A 15,274-nucleotide genomic window follows, 5' to 3' on the forward strand; every position below is an offset into this window, starting at 1 on the left:
GGCACTCAGAATACAACCAACTTTATTTGCTGCAACACATATGATGTGTTGTGAGACATGAGACAAGTTCGTGAGGTTCTCTACAGCAACCTGGCGGATTATGTGGAACCCCCGCTCCACAGTTGCCTATCTAGGGCTGAGGACAAGTACCAGCTTGACAGCATTCCACAGCTCTCCATACTAAGTATTCGAGCCGTTCTCGAAGAGTCTAATCTTGCTGAGAATTCTGAGCGGCTGCCACCCGACGACGCAGGAGAGGGGGAGCCGGCAAACAGACAAGGGCCCCGCTGGGCTAGCGTCCCTGCCGGCGCCTCGACCCACAACTTGATCCGTGCCCCTTGTTTTCGGCGGACCGCCTGCTGAGTACAAATCGCTGGCTCCTCTGAGAGGGCCGAAAGCGTCAGTGCAGCCTACAGAGAACTTGGACTTCATGTTTTCTTTCCACTTTCTTTTCGGTTCCCTGCAATCTGTCTTTTGTAAAATAAACATTCAGTCTTGAAGCGGACCCTGTCAAGTGAGCATCGTTGCTTCGAGGTTCCTGTGTGTGCAGCCGCTATGCCCCCCGAAAGAGTCTCACGCAGTTAAAGTTGCATTCACGAAGTGACTTCTGCAGTGTTCGTTATACAGTGGAATCTCGATGATACGAATCTCATGGGGTCACAAAAAAATTCGTATTAGCCGAAATTTGTATCATCGAAACACAATTAAAACTAGCTAAATTAAAGAGTCGAGAGGTGAACTCACTCAGGCACACATACATAAAAAGCATTTACAGTATAGACCACTTAAACGTAACCGCTTATAGTACAGAACTGGCTACAACGCGGCCTTTTCCGACTCCCGTTTACCCTCCCATAGAACTCCATGTATACGCATACCACTTACAGTGCAGCCGCGTGAGACGAAATTGCGGCTTCCGCTGGAAAATCTCGCCGACAAGGGCGGTAGCAAGCACGAGGTGCGCCCACCGATGGGAGACGAGATCAACGAGGGCGATGCGGAGGAGGAGCATGAGACGTGGAGCACGAGTCCAAGGGCGATAAAGTCGTCACCACGCGCCGTATGTGCGAGTGAAAGCGCGCGGGGGACGCGCACCTTCACGGACAGCGAACGCACAGTGGAGAGCAAACGCGACTTCCATTGCGCGAAAGGCCGTAGGGGTATGGGAGAAAGGGGGGGGGGGGGTGCTGTGCTGTGGCACCAAATGCGTACCTTGCAACCGAGCGCAAGGGTACCTGGCGACACAATCTCCCCACGCGAAAGGAGCAAAGCGGGAAGGTAGCGCAGGACTGAGGGAGGGGGGGGGGGGGGGCTCCTACTATGCCAACAAATGCGTTCTTGTACTTTGCACCTGTGCCGGTTGTCGGTGTTGTCGCGCGCACCGTATCTTGAAAGCGATCTCCACATGGCTCTGACCTTTGTATGCGCTGTGCTTACGCCGCTCAGTTTCCGTTGAAGCGATAGACCACACGAACCTTCGCTTGCTGCGGCAAGCGCGGCCGCCGCAGCGAGCGAAGAGACAAACAGAAAAGCACAAAAGCAACCAAAAGCGCCACCGCTTCGAACTCTTCACGCCCAGTCACGGGCTGTCCGGCGCCGCGTCTGCGCCTCCGCACCAAACGAGAAAGGGAAAATGCGCGTGACTGCGCGCTGTTCTCTTTCGCGGCCGTCGATGGCGCGGCGTTTATTCGTATCAACCGACGCTAGTCGAAAATCGATTTGTAACAACCGTTCTCTAGCACGTTGCAAAGTAATGGGGCTCGGCCGGGACCTCAGAAAAATTCGTATCATCCGGAAATTCGTATTAGCCGTGATTGTATCATCGAGATTCCACGTAGCCTTTTATTCTACAATGCTGCTGTCTTTGCTATTGCAACAACTCGGTGCATTCCGCCGGAGCAGAGTCCCGTTGTTTGTCACCTGCTCTACCTGCTGCGATGAGGGCATCCACCACTTTCCTTAGGCCTGCAAGACACTCATCTGTTTTGCAGCACGTAAGCTGCGAGTCCAGGAAGGACCAGCCTCTGACCAAGGACAATTCCAGGGGCCCTTCTCGAGTACTATTAAATGCAAGTAGGATTCTTTGGGAACTTCAACCAGTTTGCGGTATATCTCCGTCTATGTATTTATGTTTACGCCTAGCCTCTTTCCTGCCAACTTGGATCACTGGTTAGTCCATGGTCAAAAATTAAGGTTAGAGCACTGGGCTGCTGTGCTGAGGGAACTAAATTCAAAACCAACTGTCGGACCAACTTGTGTGGGGAGCTGTCAAACAACATCCTCAGGTTGATCATTGGGCTAGTTGGTCCTGCATTATTGAGGTATTTTTCAGCGTGTTAGACGTTGACAAAAAAGTGTACGCACACAGCTCTGTGTGTGTTCACTTGTCCCAGTCTAACACGCTGAAAAATACCTCAAGCATGCTCAGACTTAATTGTAGGACGTCAAGTTCCCACTTCCTTATAGACATTCTGAACTGTGTGAAGGCCACACGTGCTTAAATCAACACACTGCACTTCGTAGTTTTCAAGCAAGTCTGCTTTCAGGAACCTAAATAACTTTAGGTTAACTTTCAGCCCATCCATTGAAACTTGGGCAATCTTCCCAAGTGGTAAAGGCTCCAAGGCCTTTAAAGAAACACTAAGGGCAAATATTAGGCAGCGTGGACTATTAACATGGCATTGCCAAGACCTCGCAGTGCTGGTTTCGTGCCAAAAAAAGCCTTAGCTTTAAGAGAAAATTGCATCTGAAGGATCTGCATAACTCCAGCTTAATTCAATTTGCCCACCCCTGAGCTGGGTGGGTGAGTAAAACGGCGTCCAACAGATGGTGCTACGGTTTTTTGCACAAAATGCAAACGCATGGCCATTGAGAAACCGAGCCAAGACAGAGCGTTAGATTCGCCGATGCAGCTGCTCTTGGTCAAGTGGCGTGGACCGTTTGGGCATCGCGTGACATCACATGGACGTGGCATTCTCTACTACCTTGTGCAAGTTTTATGAGCCAGCAGAACCAGCGCTGCTCTACACGATACCGAAACCACTGAAATGTAAAGGCGTGGGCGGCGCAGAGTCGAGTGAGTTGTCACTCGATACCCTTGTTGTCAAGGGTAACGTCAATAAGCTTTTTTTTTTTCTTAAAAATCAATAGAACTGAACAAGTAGCATTTTTTTTCTGCCTTATAATGCAATGCAATGATCTGCTTATTACGAGTGTTTGAGTACTAGTGCCATAAATATGAGCAGTGCCCATGTCATCCAGTAGTGCTTGAATGTTCCGGGGGGTTCTCAAATCGTATCCTGCATGTGCCTTAATTTCTCAATTACTAAAGCTCTGTTCGTGATACTGACGCCTTAGATGTTCTCGAGCATTAACGTACCACTTGCAGTTCTGCTGCAATTAACCTACCACTTTAGCTTGACTTAATATTGGCCTTTAGTGTCCCTTAAACAGCTTTTTCGGGAGGTTCTCTGAATTCACATGCCCCATGAAGACAGACATAAGGCATCTTTTGGCAGCCTCATGTGAGGAATTCCAGCACACATGCACATCCATTTCTTTCTGCTGCAGAAACTCGTAGCCAGAGTCGTTGAAAAGCACGACATAGGCAGAGTTTTTAATGAGAGTAGACTCGCCCATGGCGAGTCTACTCTTTCCGCATCTTTCCGCAAGGCCTGCATTTCGCTTGCTGTGGGTCCCTGGTATCCAATGCAGCCCAGTCCTTGTAGCTGTGACTGCTAAGCCACACGCTTTGAAATCTGCACTTCCCAGGCATTTTAGGATTTTTGACATGCCCCTTACACTCAAGGAAAAGAGTGCAGCTTCCACAATCAATGGAAGTTGATTGTGGACACCAACCACACTGAGAAGGTAAGAAGGTGCATTGGATTAGGTATAGGAAACGATGATGAGAAAGGACGATTTTCTGGTCTATAGCCTGATCTCTCTGCTGGAAGCCCAGCACCACTGACAGTGCATCAGTTGTCATCGCTATACACGTGGAGATCTGCCATGCTCCCCGCCATTGCTACTACATCATCTGCATACAATAAAGCAGGCAGTAGCCATTGTTGCATTCTTCCTTCCTCTAAGTGAGGTCGAAACCCCAGCCACATTCCACGAGATATCTCTCCATGCCTGAAGTGTATACCGTGAAAGGCAGCAGTGACATGGGGAAACCTTGTCTCAGACCCCTTTGGACTTGCATAGAGCAAGTTCTGCTATTCCCCCAGTTTATCACTGTGTAGTTGTCGGCATACAGGGCCCTCAAAGTGCGAAAGAAATTATCAGAAAATTACATTCCCTGCACTAACGACCACAAGCTTTCATGCACAATGCAGTCACACTTTTGAGCAATGTGCAAGAAAGCTATCACCAGCTCCCGACTCTCGGGCCTGGCTGTCTATCATCTGGGAGGCAATAAGGAAGTTGTCCTCCAGACATTGCCCAGGCCTAAAGCCATTCTGTAGTTAACACAATGTGCGTGTCTACTCTGCTCATTGTTGACTCCTACCCCCTGAGGATATGCGCAAACAGCCCATATGGGGCAGTTTTGATGTTGGCCTGCAACTTTCAGGCAGGTCAGAGCCCTTTTTTTTACATCAGCCTTATCCTGGAGGTCTAACTGAGTGGTACATGCTCACGTAGTAGTACTGTATCGAGGGCATCCAGCAGGAGCTTTTGGTCGTTCTTTCCGAACCTCTTGAGTGGGGAATGCTGTCCGGTCATGCTGCTGACTTCTCTACAATGCACTTTAGGGCTCGCTCCAGTTCACCCTGTGTAATCTGCTCTCCCCTCAATGAGCTGGACTCCGTGTACTCACAGGAGTGATACGCTGAGAATGAAGCTTCCTTGCCGTGGAGTCTCCATGAACTCCAAGCAATTTTACGGTCATATTCAGTGCTCGCATCACACCTTCAATGTCAGCTGTGGGATGGAGGGGCTGCAGATATCTGCACTTTCCTGCCTGCTTGTTGACCCACTGATTTCAGTTCCAGTAGGAACTTCTGTTGGACCATATCAGCTATTTGCTGCTTTCTTTCCTGATGTGTACACCAGCGACTTAGAACTTTACTGGCATCGAACTTGTCTTTCACAGCCTCTCTGTGGTGCCCACATGCTAGCTTTTAATCCTGCAGCGACATCCTTACCACACCGTGCCTTCCACTGTTCTGTTTCTCCTGGCTCCCAGGGCACTGAAATTGAGTCTTGAAGTTGCTGTTCTTTGCAACCATTCTTCCCTGTATACTACTTTATGCTGGTTGCCTCAGCCTCCTTCTCGAGCAGATTGCTGACACTCTTAGTAGTCAAGTCAGGCAGTGCATCAGGTGACCCAGCCGTACAGACAGCCTTGCTGCCCACAGCACCAAAAAACAACTGAAAACTGTTGTGGGCACTACCAGCACTGTCCTGCCGAGTAGTATTGATTACCATCTCACTAAGACATTGGAAAAGGGCCTGTGACATAAAACAGTACTCAATGCAGGATGTCATGTCTCTCACTGCCCAAGTGATTTTCCCAGTACGCTTGGGAGTTTTATTTGCCATTGCAGGCTTGGTCTTGTTTGCCCATTCCAGAAACAGTCTGCACATCTGGCATGTTGTCTTGCCAAGCTCCTCTATACAAGCAAAAGTCCGCTACTATATTGGTAAGTCAAACTAGATCAGCCTGATCTCTCTTTAGGCATGCTAGAATTTGCATGTTCTGCTCATGTGAGCCACTGCCTGTTCCCAGGCACACCAATCCCAAGGCCACCTCCTCCTTTCCCAGCCGACCCGTCAGCCATATATGCTTCATGCAAGACGTTTGTGCTCTTAGGGTTCTATTCTGGACATTCCGCCATTTTCTTCAAGGCGTGACGTAGGCGTGACGCTTACGAAATGGCGCTGATGGCCCCAATTTGCTTCCGTAACATGGCGCAAACTTTACGTTTCACCTAAGAAACTGAAATGGAGGTAATGAACCTAGCATTCTTGATAAAGCAGAATAGTTTTACTCCTCAGTAAAAATAAAGCATCTAGTTCAAAGTGGGGGATTATTCCGTCAAAAGTGTCTCTCGCTTCTGTTGTCTGCTGCGTACAGGCCGTCTGCATCGTTACCTAGGATGCGTGTCCACGGAAATGGAATGAGTCATCGTATATTGGCGCTGATGCGCTTGTTTTCTACCTTGGAACGTCATATGCGACCTACCAGTGGTGATGAACGCACATTCTAGGCAGCGTTATCTCTGTCTCGAGAAACGCAAGTGACTCTGCTGACTCAGAACCGGCCAAAAATCACGAATAGCGTTGCACGCGTCACAGGTATCCGCTTGTGCTACGCAAGCGCCGGCACTGCCATCTCTTGCTCACTTCGCTGCTTACTCACACCGCGTTAGGAAACTTAAAGGCATTGCCTTGCGTACAATTCTTCTTATAAATTAAAAAGCCACCATTGTCATAGCCTCTGATGCGAAGAGTCATTCATCTTGATTACAGTACAAACGCAATAATGAAAAGTGCAAAACGTCGCACAATGGTTTATAGTGTTCAAACAGTATTATTTCAAATAATGTTTTCTTTTTGTTTGAATTGATGGTCCAAAACACAAATGCCAACACCTCCCGAGAGCGATGCAATTGCTATGAGCACGCGTTATGATCAAAAGATTTTCGTGGCCCCAAACGACGGGGAAAATGCGGCGTTACCAATGCCTCTCGGCTGCCATTGCATATAGCTGCGTATTAGCATAATTCGCACTCTTCGTCGCACCACAAATTATGGCGCAAAATTTCTGCAATGGCAGCCCATCGCAACATCACGCAACGTCAAATTAACATTTACGAAACGGCACTTCCTGTAACGCTGCTCACGGCATATTCCTTCAGCCAGTCAGCAAGCTGACATGACGATTATGGTGGATTGCCATCAAATATTCACCAAACTGCAGATGCATTGCACTGGCTTTTGCACGCTACCGCTCACTCTCTTTTTGAAACGCTAACATCGCAATAAAGTTGCCAAGGACTGGGAAAAGGTATTAGTCGATAAAATTTGCAGCTCCACCTCACGTTTCGTCATCTTGATAAAAATGCAAAATGGCATTTTGCAAAACTTCCGCTTCCCGGCACAAATTTCAAATGCACTTGACCTGTCGACAGCCAATCAGAGAGTCAACATGGTGGATAATGGCGGCCGTGCAGGCACCTTGCAGGTCGAGAATAGAGCCCTTATTGCCCTCTGTAAAGACACGTGGATTGGAGTGTACTAGGTACTACAGGGATGGTGAAAAGTTCCCAGGCCGTAACGCCCGGCCGAGAAGCGGCAGCTTGCCGCAACAGCTCGGTAGCAACAGCTCGGTAGCTCGGTAGCTCGCAATAGCGTGGTGCTGCCATCGCAAGCCCGCCTTGGCGCGCTGGCTTCGAGCGTATGCATGGGGAAACTGTACCTTCCACAGTGCAACAGAAATAAGCGTAGCGGTGGCGTTGTGAACTAAAGTATGCAACAGAGAGATGGCGCAGGAAAAATGAAAACTAATATCATCATTCTGTAGTGAGCAATATGGCCATGGAATAAAGAACCAACCAATAAAGAACCAGCATTACCGAGGCAGTTTCGATCTCTGTCTTCATTCTCCCTTGCGCCACTAAACCACACACATTCATTCATTCATTGTCTTCATTCCATGGCAATCACAGAGCAGCACCGCTCATACTGAAGACACACAATGTCGTATTCATGGTCGTATTTCAGGTACGTTGTCAACACCACAGGGTGGCTGCACACGGGTTGCAAAGCTTGATATGCCGAGAGCACACGAGTGCAGTTTCCCGCCCTCGGCAACACTGGACGGTCTTCTCCGTGCCGCGGAGTGTAGCCCGTGTAGCTCACCATGGTCTAGCCACAGAACACCCATACAAACTTAGAGAAGGGAAACTGTACCTTCCACAGTGCAACGGAAATAAGCGTTGCAGTGGCGGGGGGGTTGTAAACTAAAGTATGCGACCGAGAGATGGCGCTGGCAAAATCAAAACTCATCAAGGTCATCAAGGTCATCAAACTCATCAACATCATCAAGGTCATTCTGACATAGGGTACATTAACATGCAAGGTGGCAGGAATAGGCTGAAGTGGGAGGAGATAGACAAGCAACTAAGGCAAGAAAAGCTGATGGTATACGGGTTTGTGGAGACGCATCTTAGGGACATGGAGCAACCTCCCTGTAATCCTGACTATGCATGGGAATATTGCAATAGAACAGAGGGCAGCAGAAAAGGGGGTGGAATTGGTGCATTCGTTCATAAAAGTATGAACTGGCAAAGGGTCAAACAGGAATGCAAGGAGCATTTATGGCTAAAAGGGAAAGTTGCAGGAGAGCAGACACTCCTTGGCTTTGTATACCTGTGGACAGGAGCAAATGCCAAAGAGGAAAACAAAAAAATGCTGGAATGCATATCAAGTGACATTAATGAGCTAGGAGAAGGGTGCGAGATTATTATACTAGGAGATATGAACGCACACATAGAAGACATGGACGGGTACACAGACTCAACAGGCAACATGTTGCTGGATATGTGTGAAATGCATGACTTAGTTGTATGCAACAGTACTGAGAAGTGTGAAGGGCACATAACATGGGAGGTAGGGAGCCTGCAGTCGACGATAGATTATGCACTAATGTCACATAGGATGCACGATAGGCTAAATGTAATGAGCATAGATGAATATGGCTCCAGAAGTCTAGGTAGTGATCACAAACGTATTAAGGTGAGTTTTAGAAGGGAAATGAAAGTAGGTAGGAGGCAAGATGAACAACCAGGTGGGATATTTTACTCGGAAAAGCAGCTTGAAATAGCAACCCAGCAAATTGAAGAAGTAATTTCAGAGGATACAAAAACAGAATGGACATATGCAAATTTAACAGGACTATTTGAGCTAGAGCTTACTAAGGTACGAGTCAGGACAAAAGGGAACAGAAGACGTAAACCCAAGAGCTGGTGGGATGAGGAGGTTAAGAAGGCCATAGAGAAACGTCAGGAAGCATCCAGGGAACACAGATATTCAAAGCAGAGGGGTGAACCAGAAGCTGATGTAGGTAGAAAATGGAATAACTTCTTAAACTGTAGAAGGGAAGCATCCAATTTGATCAATGAGAAGATCAGAAGAAAGGGGAGCCAATGGTTGTCAGAAGTAAACAAAAAGGATAGAAAAGCAGCGAAGAAATTTTGGAAACATCTCAACTCCTTGAGTAATAAGACTAGCCTAGAGCAGAGGTTTATAGTTACAGCTCAAGGTGTTCGACTAGAGGGAGATGAGGCAATGGAACATATAAGAACAATGATGGCAGAAAAATTTAAAGAACGAAACATAGCATGTGCTCAATCAGGTGAGAATGGACTAGTCAGTGCAGTGGCTCCACTGGCACAAAGCGAGTGGGAAAGGGCAGAGAAGAGGGTTCCTAGTAGCACGTCGACAGGTCCTGATGGCATCCCAATTATGTTGATAAAGACATTGGGCCCAAAATCTAAGAAAGCATTAAGAGAGGCAGTGAGCAAAATGATAATGGACGGTAAAGCCCCCGACGGGTGGAGACTGAGCAGGATGAGCATGGTATATAAGGGAAAGGGGGACAAAGCCGACATAAACAACTACCGTCCCATAACAGTGGTTTACAGGGTGGTGATGCAGATTATAAAGGACAGACTGCAGGCATGGGTGGAGAGCGAGGAGGTGCTGGGGGAACTACAAAATGGGTTCCGAAAACAAAGAAGGTTAGAAGATAATCTGTTCTCATTGACACAGTGTATTGAAATAGCAGAAAAGGAACACAGGCCCCTATGGCTTGCCTTTCTGGATATCAAGGGAGCCTATGACAGTGTAATCCAAAAGGATTTGTGGGACATACTGGGCACTCTAGAGGTGGAAGATGGAGTAAGAAATCTTTTAAAAGATATCTATAAAAGTAACAAGGTGCTTATAAAATGGGAAAACAAGGTATCTGGGCCTATAGAGATACAGCAGGGGCTTAGGCAGGGGTGCCTTCTGTCACCTCTGTTGTTCATGCTGTATTTACAAGGATTAGAGAAAAAATTAGAGAGGAGCGGACTTGGCTTCAACCTTTCCTATTTCAAGCAAGGAGAATGGATTAAACAGTCATTACCAGGACTGATGTATGCGGATGACATTGTACTTATGGCTGACAGCAAGGAAGACTTGCAGAGATTAATGGACATCTGTGGTAAAGAGGGAGATAGCTTAGGTTTGAAGTTTAGTAAAGAAAAATCGGCAGTCATGACGTTTAATGATAATCAGGGCAGCGAGCATAGGATACAGGAGGTTACGTTGGAGGTGGTGGATAAGTACAAATATCTTGGAGTGTGGATAAACAATGGGGCTGAGTACCTAACGGAACATGAGAAATATGTGACGGTTAAAAGGTAGCAGAAATGCAGCTGTGATGAAAAATAGGGCACTGTGGAATTACAATAGGTACGAAGTGGTGAGAGGGATTTGGAAAGGGGTGATGGTCCCTAGTTTGACTTTCGGCAATGCGGTCCTGTGCATGAGATCAGAGGTTCGAGCAAGGTTGGAAGTTAAGCAGCGAGGGGTAGGTAGACTGGCTCTGGGAGCACACGGAAATACACCAAATCAGGGGGTACAGGGTGACATGGGATGGACGTCATTCGAGGGCAGGGAAGCCAGCAGCAAGATAGAACTTGAGGAGCGATTGAGAGAGATGGCAGAAAAGCGGTGGGCAAGGAGAGTTTTCAGTTATTTGTACATGAGGAATGTTGATACAAAATGCAGGAAGCTGACCAGAAAACTGTCAATCAAATATTTGGACTGCAGTAGGGGTGCAAACCAGGAAACAGCGGTTAAGAAAAAGGTTAAGGAAACAGAGAGGGGTCTGTGGAAAACAGGGATGCAGACGAAATCAGCACTGGGAACATACCGAACTTTCAAGCAAGAAATTGCCAAAGAAAATATCTACGATAATTCTAGGGGAAGCTCTTTGTTGTTTGAAGCCAGGACGGGAGTATTGCGGACTAAGATGTACCGAGTCAAGTACCAAGGTATAGACACGTTGTGCTGTGCGTGTGGAGAAGAAGAGGAAACGGCTGAACACCTCATACTTTTCTGTAAAGTGCTTAACCCTACAGTGCAAGGCAACGGGGCTGATTTTTTCACAGCATTGGGGTTTAGGGACAGTGAAGGCAAAATAGACTTTAAGCGGGTAGAAATAACCAAACAGAGGTTATCTGATTGGTGGATAAAATCAAGGCAGGGGTGAAATTTCACCCACCACAAAGTACAAAATACGTTAATAGTCATGGCTAGGTGGCGTATGCCACCGCCCGGTTTAAAGGGTTCAGCCTCATCCATCCATCCATCCATCCATCCTCATCATACACAGTATCATACACAGTGAGCAATATAGTGATACACAGTGATACACACACACAGTATCAGTGATACACAGTATCATACACAGTGAGCAATATGGCCGCTACGTTAGCGGTTCATCAGGCTCGTCGCGCTGCGCGCTCGCTGGTTTTGGGCGTTTTGTTGCGGCTTTCGGGGCGGTATTCGTGTGTACTGTACTCTAACATGACTACAGATATCTTTATTATGTCACCAGGTGACCGAGAGGCCTCAACTGGCAATAAAACAATTCAAACAAGTAAGCTTACATTGTTTATAGGCACTCTGCGCTAAAGCTTTGCAGAGTAGACAGCAGCGCCAGAACACACAGCCTAGCGAGTGGGCGAAGCAAAACTGGAAAGACGCTGTATACATTGGGCGTGACACTTTTAATTGCTTATCACGAGGCAAGACTGTCCCAGTAGTGAAAACGTCGAAAGTGCGCATGCGCAGGGCATAACACTCATACGACAGACAGACAGACAGACAAAGAACTTTTACTGAGGAACTGCGTTGGGACGCCCCCTTTCAGGGGGAGTCGGTAGCAGTCGCAGGCTGCTCCCACGCAGGGACCGGAAGACCGTGGCTCTCCGCCCTCTCGCAGGCCCTCTGGACAGCCCGAAGTTGAACCAAGAGGTCGCCGCTTTTAAGGGCTTCCTCTCAGTCCTCTTCGTTGTTGAACTCTGTGTCGCGTAATGCAGGACATTGCCAGAGCATATAAGCTAATGAGCGGTATGCCTCTCCGCAGTCCGGACATTGCGGTTCGATGTTGGGCAAGAAGTGACTAAATCTGCCCCTCGAAGGGAAAGACCCCGTTTGGAGCATCCTAAAGGCCGTCGATTGCGATCGAGTGAGTCTAGGGTGAGGAAATGGAAAAGCCCTTCGCGAAAGATGATAATGAGTCAAGATCTCGTGGAAAGTGAGGAGCGAGTCCCTGTACCTCCCGGCGTCCCTGCCTTCGAATCCGCCGGGACTGTCGCGGTTAGCAAAACCTCGCACACGGTCATGGGCAAATTCATTGGCGTTTGGAACATCGGGATATACGTTGGCACCCATGTTGGCCGGGAACCATTTTATGGTGACGAGCGACGAAAAGTGACCGCTATCGTTTGAAATGGCGTATCATTTTCATCACCTCTCTAGCGGCCGGTGTCGGCGACGCTGGGGTAAAAAATGTAAACGTCGTAGCACCCTCTGAACAGTGCAGGGTACCCATTGTCAATGGTGAATGAGGCAGTACATGCTCACAATTTTCGTACAGCTCAGGTGGACTTAACCCCTTAAGTGCTCTATTTTTTTTGACAATTTCCGAAGCAAAAGTGCCTATTTTTTTTATTGCTGATTTCGAATCTGATTGTACTAAAAAGCAGCTAGCCGATGTTGAAAAAATATTTGCACCACATACTTAGTCAAATCAACACAATAAAGTTTATTTCGGAACAATACATAGGAGACCAGCTACCTGCTGCTAATATAAATAAAAACCTTATAAAAAACAGTTGCAGACGTCACATATTTGTTCCCTTGTGTAGGATAAGTACCCTTGGGCTATTTCACTCGGGAAGCTTCGGGACTGTGTGGAAAATTTCGAAACATGGAATAACGCAAAGCGGCTTGTTGCAGCTCCTGCACCAAAAGCGAGTTTTTTTCTCAACTTTTTCTCGTTTTCTCCTCGCGTCCGACAGCAAATTAAGCATTTTCTTGTTGGTGCTGCTTTGGTTTCGCTTGGCGGGATGTAAGAAGCAAAGTGCTGTTCCTTGAGATGCACAGCGTCAAGCACATCAGACGGTCAGCCGCGCTTTGTCTTTTTTGAAGGATCAAGGTACCTAGTCAGGATCGCCTCAATTAGGGCGAGGCGGTAGTCAAGGTGGCTCATCTTCCCTCCGTCTTTTTGGTACAAGACAAAAGAGTTAAACGTCGCTTCATCGATCAAGTGTCGAAAGATCTTCTTGTAGTAGATCTTCTGCCGTTTTCTAGGGACAGGGTAGTCAGACAGCATCTGATCTGACTTGTCCACACCGCCCATCGTGTGATTATAATCACGCACGATGCTGGGCTTTGTGACGTCTCGCCCTTTAGAATCTTTGAAAGTCTCCATGCTTGCAGTGTGCACTGTGCTATAACGGAGACTACTTTTTTGTCTCGCCATTGGAGAGCAATACATTTACCGCGCTGGTAGGCTTGCACCTCTCCCTTCTTCAGCTTCTTGGTCTGGAAATCTGGAGGCATGTCTTTTCTGTTTGGTCTCACGGTGCCATACACATCCGTGCGGTGCTGGATGAGGAGGTCGACGAGTTCTGGCAAAGTATAGAAGTTGTCTATCGTCAGGCAGTACCCCTTGCCTAGCAAAGGCTCGATGAGCTTCATAACAACTTTGGTACCCATTGGTGAACAAGGTTGAAGATTTGCTGGCGTGCCTAGATTTGTGCCTTTTCCTGTATAGATCAAGACATCCCACACATATCCCGAAGATGCCTCACAAAGCAAGAAAAATTTCAAGCCAAATCTTGCTCTTTTGAGCGGGATGTATTGCACCCATCCAAGTCTTCCTTTGAAGAGCATTAGACTTTCGTCTATTGTTTCTGGTATATATGCCGAGCGGTAATTCTTCAACAATCGCTCCAAAAATGGCCACATCTTGCACAGCTTCGGCTGTGGATGGCTACTAAGATCGGTGATGCTGGCATTGTCCACAAAGTGCAACATTCGCATAATTAGCAGAAACCGGTGGCAGGACATAACCTCTCCGAAAACAGGTGTAGACAACAACTTGTTCTTGGACCAGTACCACTGCTGTCGAGGCTTGTGAGCTATTCCCTGCAGTAGCAGGAGTGCAAGGAATACCCACATCTCTTCCTTTGTAACCGGCACCCATTTTTTGAGGCGGGAGTGTTCACTCGGAGGAGAGCGTTTCAACGTTTCAACCGCTTTGCGATTGGTTTCGTCTACCACTAGTGATATGAGTTCATCGTCCAGAAACTGCTGAATATATTCCATAAGGTCATCTGACGATGACAAGTTGAAAGTCTTGCCTGGAATGGCCAAGAAGGGAAAGCGAGGAGGCTTCACAGGAGGATTGTCCACATCAAGCAGGATCCACTGGCGAGCACTCGCGATGTTCGCTTTCGAGCTGTCTTCATCATCACCGGAGGAGCTGCTCAATTCACCGTCATCGCTGTCATCACTTCCGGACACAAGATAAACATCTGTATCCGAATCATCATCACTCGAAGAAGATGACAAAAATGAAAAGCTTCTTTTTCGCGTTGACGGACCAGCTATGCATGGGTCGCCGCCACCGCACGCCATCTTTTCATACAAAAACCGCGCTCCTACCGCAGAACAAAACTAAATCATCAAGTAAATGCTGCCATCTGGCAGATTACACGCAATTTAAGCCGTAAACAAGCGCTTCTCATCCTGAACGCTAGAGGGGTGTACCTATTCTGCTAGGACGAGCTCTGCTCGTCCAAAGCAGTTTGGGGACAGTTTGGGCAGGACGAGCTCTGCTCGTCCAAAGCACTTAAGGGGTTAATGTTGTCCATCACTGAGTTTACAACATACAGAAACACAGATAACCATCTATTTAATGGAATCCAAAGCTGAAATCGAGCGAAGTTTTCTCATCGTGTTCGGCGTGCCGTAAAGCAGGGAGAACGAAGGTTCAGACAGTGATATTTATGCCGAGCTGCCCTGGTACTTAGATTGCGTACAGTGCTGCTTGACGTTTCTCTGCGTTCGATGCTTTCAGCTAGATTAAAGAAAGGAACATAAAAAATTCCTCAGCAAAAATGTACTGTCAGCAAGATAAGCTCGAGCTGCAATGTCCCATTGCTCTCGTAACACATTGGAGAGGCACAAAGTGTAGGGGGGG

The 15,274-nt window shown here is 47.6% G+C and overlaps 1 protein-coding gene across 7 annotated transcripts in view; it reads left to right on the forward strand.

The window, feature by feature from the left end:
• LOC119454526 (uncharacterized) overlaps window positions 1-15,274 on the forward strand; it is an 83,788-nt gene that overhangs the window by 20,050 nt on the left and 48,464 nt on the right. The window contains exon 1 of one of the 7 annotated variants that reach the window (XM_049666885.1): window positions 5,342-5,648. The exons of the other annotated variants lie outside the window; for them this stretch is intronic. Within the exon in view, the coding sequence (XP_049522842.1) occupies window positions 5,480-5,648 (169 nt within the window). The 5' untranslated portion in view covers window positions 5,342-5,479. Of the gene's footprint in view, window positions 1-5,341; window positions 5,649-15,274 lie in introns of those variants that run through there. 7 annotated transcript variants of the gene reach the window in all.

The sequence above is a fragment of the Dermacentor silvarum genome, chromosome 5, assembly GCF_013339745.2.
Source record: "Dermacentor silvarum isolate Dsil-2018 chromosome 5, BIME_Dsil_1.4, whole genome shotgun sequence".
Classification (NCBI taxonomy): Eukaryota; Metazoa; Arthropoda; class Arachnida; order Ixodida; family Ixodidae; genus Dermacentor; species Dermacentor silvarum.